Raw genomic sequence first — 13,826 nt, forward strand, 5'->3', positions numbered from 1 at the left:
GAGGAAGGATAGATTCCTGGCCCCTGGCCAAGCTCCTGCTTGCCAGGCCATTTAGTGGTAAGTCAGATGTGAAGATTAGAGACGTCAAAACCTTAACCTGCGACTGCTGCGACACTATTTTAACTTAGTCTAACGCTTTAAACATAAAACGTATGAAACTAATAGTAGTTTGGTCTTGCTAGATCATAATACTGTAGCAGTGTGTGGAAAAGCTTACTGATGTATTTCTCGTGTGGCAATTTAAAAGCAGTTTCTGAATTGCATCTAAAAACAAGTCCTGTACTATTAAAAGTAATGATAATATGAATCAGTGATTATTTACCAACTTAATATTGTCTGATGTTGCAGAAAGTTTTCTGAAGCTAATAAGAAATATTCTCCAGACTACCAAATGTCTTATAGCATGCTGCCTCAGATGACAGTTTTAAGAATTGCTCTGCAGAAGAATACAGGGATTTATTCCTGTTTACAGTGCTAGCCTTTTTGCAACTGACCGAAGGAAATATAGAAAGAACCAAGATACAGTTTGTTCTGGAATGAATATCGTTTAATAAGCTTCTTGTGTTGAGAGAACAATAAATACATAAAGGCAAGACATATTTGCTGTATTTCTTCACATATGTTCATAATATAGCAGGATGCCAACTGGTAGATTTTTTAGAAATAGTTTAACAATTAATTAATTAATTAACTAACTAACTAGGTTACAGCACTGTAAGGGAAACTGGAAAGCATACACATTAGCAGGAGACAAACATTGTGACCAAAAATGTTTTCTTGGTATCAATTTAATGACGCACACATTCCAGGTGGACCCATGAGGGAAGAACTGCAGTACAGGCCAAAGTGCTTAGCTTCGTGCAGTAACTGTTGGAGGTTGTTCTGACTGTAACTGCTTCCCGAGATACTCCCTGCAAGAGACATAATAAACAAAAATCAAATTGTGAAAGGTTCCCCCATGGAGGGAGCCTTAAGCATGGTTAAAAAAAAAAAAAAGCAGCAGCAATGCCTTTATATTTAAGTCCTTTCAGATAAAGGGCCATAGCTACTGATTTTCAGATGCCCAACTTTAAATGCTTTGAAATGACTCCTGAGCATCAAAAATATCCTGATTACCTGCTCTCTGAAAACAAAAGCTCCCTTCTGAAACATCCAGAAAGTCACCAACATATCTGAAAAATCTTCTGAATCCTCATGAATCCATGACTACAATAAAATTTTGCTTGTTGCTGATCACAAATATGGTTGAGACATTTGAGAGATTTTGCACTTCGCAGTGCATAACTCCTAGTAATGTGCAGACAGATGGTATACACTGTTTAGCTGGCAAAGCCTCATTTGTTTAAACTCTGATCCAGGGCTGTTCTTGTCCAAATCACAAGCTCTCTCAATCCACTTAGATCTGACACAAATAATCTTGGTGTGTATGTAGAATAAATGGCCTAGAGAAAGATGTGCTTTAATAGCATTTATTTTTGCAGCAGTCCAGCCTAAACTTGGAGCAAAGTTAGACATGGTTTTTGTATTCCTAAAGTGAAATAGCTTTGAGGAGTCCATCCTTCCCACAAATGCTACAATGTACTTTTCAGATTCACTTGCAAAGTAACAACTAAAGTTTCACTGACATGCGTTGGAAAGAAGCAATTCAAACGTGTGACACCACATAGATTTATAAAGGGACACCAAAGGTCTAATCAAAAAAGGTGCTGAGTGCGATATTCCACTGGATTCAATGGGAGGTTCAGGGAGCTCAGCCCTTGATAGAAGCTGTGTACAAATGTTCTGGAAAAATTCTCCCAGGTTCGTTCTCCTGGTAGAGAAAAACTTACCCACAGCCTCCTGCACAGATATTAAAACACTGAGGCCCTGAAGAATGGAGAGCTCACAGTTGTGAAACTGCAAAGCCAAGGAGGAGGCCCTGTCCACACCTCAGCATGCTCTGCAGACTTCCTTTATCTGCCTGGTGACAAATGGCAACAGTTCAGAAGTCAGCCCTGACTGGCTGACTAAGACCGCCCATTGTCAAGCCTGCACTTCCCTGCAGCACGATGTGAAGACTGTGTAGGGGTGCATGCTGCTCCCTACTGAAGCAGTCCAGCGAGCAACACGCTGTCTCGACAGAGGCAGGGAATGCCGAGAACTAGATTCTCTTCTAAGAGAAGCCACAGCTTGTACATACACACCTGCTGTTCCAGAGCTTCTCCTGGAAGTGATTTAACCTCGATTGTTCCCAGGTTATTTTTGTCCTGGAGGGGCCGTTTTTACTCTGAGAAAAAGCCTGAATATCTGTATTCTTGTGGTATCTCTTGGGAGAGCAGCAACTTCCCTAGGAGAAACTGAATGTCTGTACAGAGCCAAAAAAAGACCTGAAAAAGGGAGGTGGGGAAAATGGGATTTCTAAAAGTCAGCCTTTTTGCTATGGAACGGAAACATTTTCTATTCTTTTAGTTCCCCATGTGAAGTTGGATGAAAGTGTTATAAAGCAAAGGAAATGTTTTCTACCTTATGGAACATTTACCATTATGTTTTTATTTTCATATTTGCATTTTGATGACAGAAGCACAAGCATCTATAGTAGTTGAACAAGAGCCTCTAAAATTGCAGCGAAGCAGCTTCAAGAAACACTATAAACAAAGCTGGTCTGACAGGATTCAGATTGCAATCTTGCCAACCACATTTCAAAACGTTACCTATAGTCCATTTTTATTACACATCTCTCATTGTCTAGCATTACAAATGCTTCAAAAAACACACAGTTCTCAAAAATTCTCAAGAGCCAAGTAAGAGACTTTTCTTTTGGCCGGACATTCTGGCTAACCCAAAGCATGAAAAACTTTCCATAGCTATCCTACAGTCCAGATGTCCTAGCAAAGGCAGAATCTCCAGAAGGAATACCAAAGATCATCTACCAAGTCCTATGCAATGAGAACAATTCAGTTCCAATTTGGCACCTTACTATAAAAGGCAATAGGTAAATGTGCTTTAAATTTGTTATAGTATATAAAGCTCAGTACCCATGCCATGTTCCACTCAACTGAATATTTCCTCCAAACTAGTCTTAAAAATTAAATGGGTCAGAGACCCATTTAATATAGTTTTATGGCTTGAACAAGCTAGCATACAAAATATTACAGCACAAGGGTTTTTAACTGCTATAAAGAGCACTTAGGGCAGTTTGCGTTAAGGAAAATTAGCTAGACCCCTGGCAACTGCAGGAGTCAGATATCAAATGCTTCTGGGGATTACAACTACTGCAGTGCATGAGCTACACTGAGTAGACATCTTTTCCCTTCTGAGAAAAGAAGCTTCAATGATAACCAAAGATGGAATTAGCCAAAGTCTTATAATACTTCTGAGTTGTGCTGCAGAGAATGAGTAGTGAATGCTCAAGTCTTCACATGCTTCCTTTGTTTTAAAAAAACCACTAACAAGAAAAAATAGATTTTTCCTTAGGTCACTGATGTATGCATGCATGCAAGCAACAGTTCTGGGGAATAGAAAGTGTATGCTCCCGGGAAAGAGAAGAGATGGCTCATAGCTGTGGCAATACTGTTCCCATTGCTTCAAAAGGTAAGTTTTATGTAATAAGAATTACTCCCACTTTTAGAAATCACAGTAAATAATTAAATATGAAATCAACAAAAATCTGTCTTCTGTTAGTTTTAATATACATTTTTTTCTAAAAAAACCCCAAAAAACACAAAACGAAAAAACACACCTTCAAAGCAGTAATAGCCAAGAGCTCTCTCCACCTGCCTTGCACCATCTTAGGCACATGGTCACATCTCAGTAACCAGAGATCCAGAGCAGTGCCTTTCCATTTAAACATCTCGTAAGGCAGCATCTTGCTCAAATTATATTTAGCAGCTTTGTTCCTTGGATGCCATAGGGAATTCTTCCCCCCACTCTGACAATCAAGGGATTTGTTGTTGTTTTTCTTCTTCCTCTTCAGTCAGCAAAGACCAAATACGAGAAGCAACTGCCCCTGGAGAACAGAACCACTGATGCTTCTCTGATGGCATTTTGCAGACTGGAAGGAGCAGTACCAAAGGTTAATAGTAATGCTAGGTTAAATTGCTTAAAAATTGGTGTGGTTAAAAATCCACTCTTGATATGAAAGTTCCACATGATGGCCTTCATTGTTACTAAGAGGAGAGATTAAATTAATAAGTTATTCTTCAAAGCATTATGTATTTAGTCAGTTTTCCTCCCACACTCTCCTAGGTTATGGAAGCCACTTTTTAGACATCTCCTTGTTCTCACTCTGTTAATTATAAAGGTATACTAAAGGACAACACAATTTGAGTAGACTTTTTATATGATGACACTTCATGTTAGGAGATAAATAGCACTGTAAAATTTATGACCATTTTCACATATACAGCCAGTGACTATGGTTGTTTCACTAACTTCTACTTTTTATTAGAGATAAAATCAGACTAAGAGGTCCTTTGCTTCAAGAGCAAACTGTCTCAGATTATTTAGTACTACTCTTTCAAATAAACATTTAAAGTGCTGTTTGTTCTACATAATAAATGCTATACTGATGAAGAAATTATTCAACACACTGCACTGTTACAAGTTTTATTTTGGGGGGGAATAAATAATGGTCTAAAGTAATCAGAGATGAGAAAATCATTTTACAAAACATTTTATTTGAATGAACATTTGATTTGAATAGAGGCTGCAATTAGACAACAACATATGTTTTATCATGGGAGCTAGAAACTCCTGAACTGTTATATCAGCTTTGACCTTAGGCTAATATATTGTCCCCTGTTTTAAACACCCCCCACAAGATACCAGAACAAATTCTCCCTTATAGGGATGTAAGCATTAGTCAACACTTGGCACAGGAGAAGTGTTTGGCCAAAGAGACCAGGAGACTACCAATATAGGAAGAAAAATTCAATCTGTAATGCTGATCATCAGAAGATGGCATAGGTGAAAGCATCTTTAAGAATCATTTCTGTATATAACATGAAAAGAAAGCAGTGTAAAGCAAAAAGTTTACAAAGACTTTACATACAGAATTGGCTTGGGGGCAGGGAGGTGGGAGTTGGGGAAGGAAACACTAAATGGGAAAAGGTGGTAGTCTGCACTGTTGGCAACGCAACAGATTTCCAGACAAACATATTTCTTTCCTCTTCACTAGGGTTAAGCATTGTTCCATACGCTAGTACCATCAGGTCTGAGACCTGTGCTAGTGGGATTAATAGGTTCTGGTCATTTGAAATAGTCACACAATGATTTCATCAAGTCTTCCAAGTAGTTCTCATGCACTGCTGTGGTTATGAGGAAAAAAAAAAAGTCACGTAAGTCCCATCCTGGAACAGTAGATTAAGTTCCTTCTTCCCATATTTGTGGGGACTATGCTCCAATAAAGTCTCTAGAGAGCCGGGTAAATAAGCTCCAGGTGGAAGCAAGCAGGTTGTGCAACACCAGGGCTGTCGAGCAGGAGACAGACAAGTTGAACAGCAAGGCTTTGCAGCAAAAGAATAAAGGACAAGTTGATGGAGCGGGAGGACCTGAATGGAGCCGAGCAGAAGCTAGCTGCTTCAGGCTCCAGGTCATGTGCCGCAAAGGAAACTTCTATGGTTCAGCTGTGCAACAGGTATGAAACCCTTGCACCACTGATGGAAGGACTGGAATCACTTGCTCCAGAGGAAGAAAGGAGGCATGCTCTTGTCCAGAAGAGGAAACATAAGGTGGTGTTAGTGGGCGACTTGCTCCCGAGAAGGATGGAGGGTGCCATGTGCCAGGTGGATCCCTTTGCACTGGTCTGCTGCCTTCTGGAAGCCCATATCCAGAATGTGACAGAGAAGAACACCAAACTCATATTGCCCTCCAACCACTACCCCATGCTGCTTATCCATGTAGGCATGAATAACATGGCCAGGAACAACCCTGGAAATGTCACGAGTGACTACTGGGCTCTGGGCTCAAGAGGTTTGGGGTACAGGTGGTTTTCTCTTCTGTCCTCCCAGTCAGAGGTCAGGGCCCTTGGGGGGACAGTTGTATTGAGGAGGCCAACTGGAGGCTCTGGAGATGGTGCCATAGCAAGGGTTGGGGATTTTATCATCACGCAACACTGTTCCAGGATAGAAGCTTGTTGGGAAGAGATGGTATCCACCTCATACCAAGAGGGAAGAAACCACTGGAGAGGGCTTTAAAACTAGCTGCACTGGGGGAAGGGTTTGCAGTCAAAAATGCAAGCTGGGGGACAGCAAAGAAGGAAGGACACAGAGAGGGTGGTCAGGGAGGCATCGAGAGATGAAACGGTGTCAAGGCAGCAGGGAACTGGGGGTTACCAATGTGGGACTCAAGCATCTATACACAAACTTATGAATATGGGGAATAAACAGGAAGAACTGGCACTCCTGCTAACAAATAGGAACTATGATCTCATCAGAATAACGGAGACCTGGTGGGACACCACGCGCAACTGGGCTGTATGCACAAAGGGCTACAGGCGGCACAGAAGGGATCGGATAAAGAAGGGTGGAGGAGTAGCTCTTCATGTAAAGGAGCAGTATGCCTCCTCAGACACCCAAATGGGTTCAAGAGAAAGGTGAATCAAGATCCTGTGGGTCAAGATACTGGGGGGCGAGGGGGGAAAAACAAGGTGAAGGGGACTTGATGGTAAGCATCTACTACAGACTGCCACACCAGGAGGAAAAGCTGGATCTGGAATATTCCAGAGAACTGATGGAGGCTGCATGTTCAAGGGACATGGTCATCACGGTGACCTCAGTTACCCTAACATCTGGGAGGACCATTTGGCCAGATCTGACTGGTCATGTAGGTTTCTGACCTGCATGGAAGTACTTTATTTAGTACAGGAGGTGAATGGGCCGACCGGGGGAAAGCATGGTTGGATTTGGTTCTAGCCAAAGGGGATGACCTGGTGGGAGATCCGAGGACTGAGGGTAATCTGGGAGACAGTGATCATGAGATGACAGAATTCACTGTTGTAGGGCAGGGAAGTCAGCCAGTAGGGCAGAGGCACTGGACTTCAGGAAGGTTGACTTCAATGAGCTTAGGAAAATAGTAGGAGAGAGCCTATGGGAAGAGGAACTGGAGGGGAAGGGAGTTCAGGAAGGGTAGTCATTCCTCAAAAGAGCGATCCTCAGAGCACAGAAAAGGTCCATTCCTGTAAACAGGAAAGGTGGTAGAGGCCAGGAAACCCTCTTGGCTTACCAGAGGAATCCAGGAGTGCTTAAGAAAAAGGAGGCTTATGGACAGTGGAAATGAGGGATAGTCACCAAGAAGGAATACACAAGAATAGCCCATATTTGTAGACAGAAGATAAGGAAAGCAAGAGTAGCAACCGAAATCAAGGACAATAAGAAATCCTTCTTTAGGTATATAGGGAACAGGAGGAAGAGCAAGGGAAGTGTGGAGGAGCCCTTGCAGAATGGGACAGTATAGCTGGTAACAAATGGTCAGGAGAGTCCATTTGTGAGAAACTGGTAGAAAACATGATGCTGAAGAATAGCCAACATGGTTTCTTTGTGGGCAGGTCGTGTCTGACCAACCTCATCTCCTTCTATGATCAAGTAACAAACCACTTAGATGTGGGAGATGTGGTTGAGGTCAAATACTTGGATTTTAAAAGGGCCTTTGATATGGTCTCCCATGACATCCTTATAAAAAAAACTGGGGGATTGAGGGCTGGCAGAGTCCACAGTTAGGTGGGTTGGGTAGTGGCTAAGGGGTCAAACCCAGAGTGTGTTAGTGGATGGGTCTGTATCATCTTGGCAGGAGGTAGCCAGTGGTGACATGCAGGGTTCAGTTCTTAGTCCACTGCTGTTCAACATCTTTAGCAACCATTTAGACTAGGATGTGGAAAGCATGCTGACCATGTCTGCAGACAATATTAAGTTATGGGGAAAAGCTAGGGAATAGGATGCAGAGCCAAGTAGACGTGGACAAGCTGGAAAGGTGGGCAGAGTGGAACCGGATGCAGTTCAATAAGTATAAATGCAGGGTGCTTCATCTGGGGAGAAACCACCAGCGGCATGAATATAGGTTAGCAGGAGATGTCCTGGCCAGCACCATGGCTGAAAGGGACCTTGGGGTTATAGTTATGAACATGAGCCACCAGTGTGATGCTGTAGTCAGAGCTAACAGCATACTGGGATGCATTATGAGCAGGGCTAAGGAAGCGATACTTCCTCTCTGCTTGGTAAGACCCCAGCTGGAGTACTGTGTCCAGTTCTGGGTGCCAAACTAGAGACAGGTTCAGAGAAGGACCACAAAAAGGATTATGGGCCTTGGAGGACAAACCTTACGAGGAAAGACTAAGGGAAGTTAAGATTCTGAAAAGTCAAAGAGAATAGACAGTAATGAATTTAACAGGATCCATCTGGGAAGTTGTACCCTAAAAATCAGAATCCAGAACCAAAATTCTCATGACCACTCCAGTCAGGTTTGCCTACGCTTTAAAAGAACAAAACACATTTAAGTGCAGCGGTGCTGAAGTTATGAGTTGGGATCTTTTCCCCTCCTCTGCATTTCAACTCTTACCTCCAGTGTATTGCCTTTAAGAAAACCTGGCCTTCAACCTGTCAGCAAGCTGTACAAACTACAGAATATTAAGAAACTATTGGGAGGCCCCTCCAAAAAGGTAAGTACACAGAATAAACTAACAAGAAACACATTTTAAAAGTCTATTAGTGCCTCTAATTCATAGAATGTAGTCTGCCTTATAAATCTAACCTTTCTTGCTTGTGACCATAAAGCTGATTTGCTTGCAGCAATAAAACCGATGTTCTTATTTTAAGTGCCATAGAATATCACTTATAAGATCTATGAATCAGAGGATTGTGGCATCAACAACCTAACTACACAGAATTGTCTACAGAAAGTTGAAAGGCAATGGCACATTTCTGGGTAAACCCCTGGAATATTCTGAATTACAAGCAATTAACTGTAGTACAGAAAAGATAGGAATAGAAGAATAGAGGAGTCAATGAAGTAGGGAAGAAGAAAGTATTTGGTCTCAGAAATCAAGCTGGAGCTACATCAGTGTCTTAGACACTTTGACTGGCTACTAAAACACAACAAATGCTACAGTCAGCACATCTACACGAGACATTTACTGCACACTTGACTAATTAATTTCACAGTAAATGTCTTTGCACCTAACATGCACCTGCCAGCCCGGGACAGCTCTGACCCAATTCAGTATGCCGTGGAGGGGCTGGCTGGGGCACAGGGTGCTTCAGTGTGGGGGCTAGCCAGCAGGCAGCCCCCACGCTTAAGCACCCTTGTACTTCAGCCAGCACCTCTGCAGCACAGAGAGCCTCCTCAGAGCAGCCCTGGGCTGGCAGGCTGATGACCCCCTGCCCCCGGGATCCCTTGCCAACCCAAGCTATTCCAATGGGGCTTTACCTGCTGCACAAACTCCAGAGCAATAAGCTTCACAGTTGATTCATGTGCATTTATTGCATGTATAGACAGGACCAGTATATACACCTTACCACAAGTATTACTATGCACCATAAAAATCAGCAGCAAAATGTAAAACAGCTCTTGTGAAACTAGTATACCTGGGGGCAGGGAGGGGATGGGAAGGGGGGGGAACAACGGGTCTAGTGGTTAAAGATAAATCTTCCATTTGGGAGAGACTAGTTCAACTCCCTGCTCTACCATGGTCTCACTTCACAACCCTATGCACGTCACCTAGGTCATATTAAAAACAAAACAAAAAAAGGAAGCAGACGCCTAAAATCAAGCTTAAGCAGACTGCAGGCACTCAAGTCCAAAACTGCCATCCAAAAGATGTCCCCACTAAGTACGCACTCTGGTGTTCAAGTGTCTTCTGATTCTAACTGCCTCCCCCTTTTTGATCTGAAAGTTCCCTGGAACCCATCTGACAAACTGCAGAAGTTTGCGTGCGCAACGTTTAAGTCCTATAAGAGTCCCAATCTGTGGGCACACTCCAAGCATAGCTCATCTTTACCAATGGCATAAAACACAGCAGTCACACTTTAATTAATGATTAACAAAGGATGAGCACTTCCAGCATCTCCATCTCCCTGCAGCCATGTCTTAAACACCAAGGTGGTGTGCTCATTTCATTCAAAGAGGCTTTATAAGTGTTACTCTCAGGAGTGAGCTATTGACTCTGGATCCCACATGTACAAGAGATAGGCTGGGAGTTGAGATTACACTTGTGCTTTGCATTGGTTAGCTCTAGGCAGCTATCCATTCAGCTCCAGATCTTGAAAAGCTAGCTTCTGGGGGGGCTATGTACTGTACAAGGAGTACAGGTGACTAATTATGGAGTCTGCATTCCACACATGACACAGAGGTGTGCCAGTCCTACTTTATATCTGGCTCTGAACCACTGTATGCTTCAATTCCCTAACTAACCTCTTGGGCTTATTCCAAAATCTTTAAAGATTATGAAGCACTTACATACTATACTAGCAGGCATAGGATAAACTGCAAAGATGAAAGGAGCTATGAATCTCTGCAACAGGAACAAAATTACAATAGACTCAACACATTTTCTAAATGACAGCAACCATGAAAGAAACCAGCCTGAGCTGTAAGAAAAGAACAAATTGTTAGACTTCAAAAGGTAAAAAAATGCTACAAGTGCCTACTAGGAAAAACAAATAAAAATTAAATTAAATTAAAATTAAAAAAGAAAAATTAAATTAGCACATTTTATGCACAGAAAAAGTAAAAGATAGCAGGCTGAGAAAAATCATATGCATGAGTGAGCACAGGAAGGCCAGAACTTTGTCAAAAAGGATTCCTGACCAAAGATGCTCAAAAAATTAAAATTAGGATCCATCTTTAGGTTGAACTCTGCATCATTACACAGGGAAACTACAGATTAATACCAACTGAATCAAACAGTAACTCAATGCAAAGATTAAAACCCTTATCATGAACATGAAAATTCTTGGATTTAACATTCAGCTTTGCCTTTTACCATACCATAATGCCAGCTACTTGACAATGTGAGATCTCTCTCTTTTCATCTATAGCTCCCTAGGGTAATATAGCTATTCAGACAAAAAAAAAAAATCCATTGATCTGCTATTAATTGGGAAAAAAAGTAAAAATAAATAAATAAATAAATAAAATCACAGAATCATAGAAAGTTAGGGTTGGAAAGGACCTCAGAAGTCCAACCCTCTACTCAGATCAGGCCCATCCCAAACTAGATCATCCCAACCAAGGCTCTGTCAAGCCAGATCTTTAAAACCTCCAAGGATGGAGACTCCACAACCTCTCAGGATAACCTGTTCTAGTGCTTTACAACCCACCGTGTTATATTTCCCTAATATCTAACCTAAGCTACCCTCGCTGCAACATGAGACCATTGTTCCTTGTTCCGTTATCTGCCACCACTGAGAATAGTCCATTGTCTTTCGAATCACCCTCAGGTAGTTGAAGGCTGCTATTAAATCCTGCCCCCCTCCCCACACACTTCTCTTCTCCAAACTAAACAAGCCCAGTTCCCTCAGTCTCTCTGCAGAAGTCGTCACATGCTCCATCCCCCTAACCATTTTCACAGCCCTCCACTGGACTCTCTCCAATTTGTACACATCTTTTCTGTAGTAGGGGGCCCAAAACTGGATACAGTACTCCAGATGTGGTCTCACCAGTGTCAAAGAGGGGAATATGCTCTTACTAATGCAGCTCAGTATACTGCTAGCCATCTTCATGAGCGCACACTGTTGGGAGACTCCACTTTGAATACAGTTCTAAGTAAATCTTTCATGGTGAGCTCCAAGTTATGACTAGCAATAACCCTATGTCTGCTTAGCAACAGCAGCAACATTGTTGCAAGTCATTTTAATTCCTTGTCTATGGCATGCTCTTATGACGACATTTATAGTGTAAAATAATTTCAAATTTATCATCCAAATTGGTTCATATCTTCTTATTAATTTATATTTAGTGTGGGGTTTAATTTTACTTTTTTTAAAAAGCACACCAAAAAATCATTTTCTTAGGGTCCCTCTACACACCCAGGGAAAGGTGCAATGGGATCTAATGCATTATCCACACAATTGTGCCTCCTACCCACAGACAGCCTTAGGGAAAATGGCACCCTGTGTGAATTTGTATTTTGGTGCTCCCCCTGGCTCCTTCCCCGCCCCTCCCCAAAGTCAGCAGAGCTGCTGAAAGCAAGGGCAGTGGTAGAGTCTACCAGGAAGGCAGTCACCCACACTACCTGGCCTGGCCTGGCTCCTCCTAAGCAGCGGCAGGGCTTGCAGCAGAGGCAGCCTTCTTCCTGCTGACCCCCTCCTCCCACCCGATGAGGCTCACAGCAGCAGCAGTGTTCTTCCCACTGCCAGCCCCACACCTCACAGGATTCACAGGGGAGGCAGCACTGGGAACACTGCCACCACTACAAGCCCTGTCAGCTACACAGCTGGGGCACAAGGGATCACATCTGGCCACATTCAATTAGTGGCAGGATAAGAACAAGCTATAAAGTTATTAAACATTTTACATGGGATAACTTTGTAGTTTTTGCTTGTTTTATCATGCCATTAATTGTTTGAATGTGTAGCTGGGTCACAATTTAAGGTATGATTGCCTGGTAAATCACACCTTAAGTCTAATCTGTAGATGAGGCCTTAGAATGCTGAACAGAAAGCAAAAATTCTTTTGACATCTGAAAACTTTACATTTATATAGAATAATTCAGAAAGGTTTAAATAGATTATGGCTGACTGAATTTTAATCAGATTTCTTATCAAGGAAAGTTTTAAAAAAAGTGTCACTTATCAGAAGTGAAGCCTCATCAGGAAAAAAAATCCTACTATGGTATCTGCAACTGAACAACTATTCCTATTGTGCATGAAGCTTAAAGAAAAGTTGTTAGCTTGAATAAAAAGTGAACTCAACAAGATGTGGAATAACCATTTTGCAAATGAGGATTACGAATAAATTCTCCAGTACTATGAAAATAAGTTATAACAAGATGTCTAGGTTTTACAAGAGGAAGCATGTTCATGTACTGTGAAATTCTGTGGGAATGTATGCAGAATACCAATTCCAGGCCCCCAAAAACTGAATACAGTCTTGCAAGTGGAGAATAAAGTGCATTTAACAAGGTAGAGATTCAACCGTGGCAGATCAAGAGTCCTTGTAAACAATTGTTTTTTTGTTTTATTTGCCATTCTGTCTAGATGCATCAACTATGATGTTTAAAACATTTGAAGAGAAAGCTATCTATCTTCTTGAACATTTCAATCATTTAACCTGCTTGTTAACTGGGTATTTTTTATGAAGTGGAATTACTGAAAAATGCTAGTACTTGGAGGTGTACAGATACATCGGTTCAATATCAGATCAGCACCGATATAAAGAAAATTGATTGTATAGGGAAAAGAAAAAAAAAAAAAAAGTCAGCCTGATGTGGCCAATAACTTGACTGATAAATGCCTGTTCGTGTGCCCGAAGTCGGGGGGGAGAGGAGGGGGAAGACAGATCAAGGCCTCCACAGGAAGGAAAGAAGGGGGGCTGGGGCAGGCGCTACCCAGCCAGGGTGGGGCAAGCGTGGAACAAAGCCGTGGCTCATGCAGGGGGCGTAGGGGGGATATCTGCATCAGCCCCTAAAATCTCTATCAATGCACCTACTACTAGTATTCATGATGAAAATAAGCAGCTTACTAAATCAATAGTTTAATAATAATACAACCCACATAAGTAGTTTATTTCAACACCATTTACTTGATTTAAGCCTAAATGTAGTACTAGTAAACAAGTGAGTTGTTCACTATCATAAACAAATGCAAGCCATCAGGACTGTGGAGTTCTTAATGGCTGGCTAACTATCCTAAGATTTT

At 41.9% G+C, this 13,826-nt stretch overlaps 1 protein-coding gene across 1 annotated transcript in view; it reads right to left on the bottom strand.

Annotated features, from left to right (window-relative positions):
• Positions 1-525: 525 nt before the first annotated feature.
• ATP6V1H (ATPase H+ transporting V1 subunit H) overlaps positions 526-13,826 on the bottom strand; it is a 76,399-nt gene continuing 63,098 nt past the window's right edge. Inside the window, exon 14 of the mRNA XM_090039965.1 lies at positions 526-911. Coding sequence (XP_089896091.1) covers positions 851-911 — 61 coding nt within the window. The 3' untranslated portion in view covers positions 526-850. The remainder of the gene's footprint in view (positions 912-13,826) is intronic.

This window comes from Crocodylus siamensis, chromosome 3 (genome assembly GCF_052110815.1).
Source record: "Crocodylus siamensis isolate JL-2025a chromosome 3, ASM5211081v1, whole genome shotgun sequence".
Taxonomy (NCBI): Eukaryota; Metazoa; Chordata; order Crocodylia; family Crocodylidae; genus Crocodylus; species Crocodylus siamensis.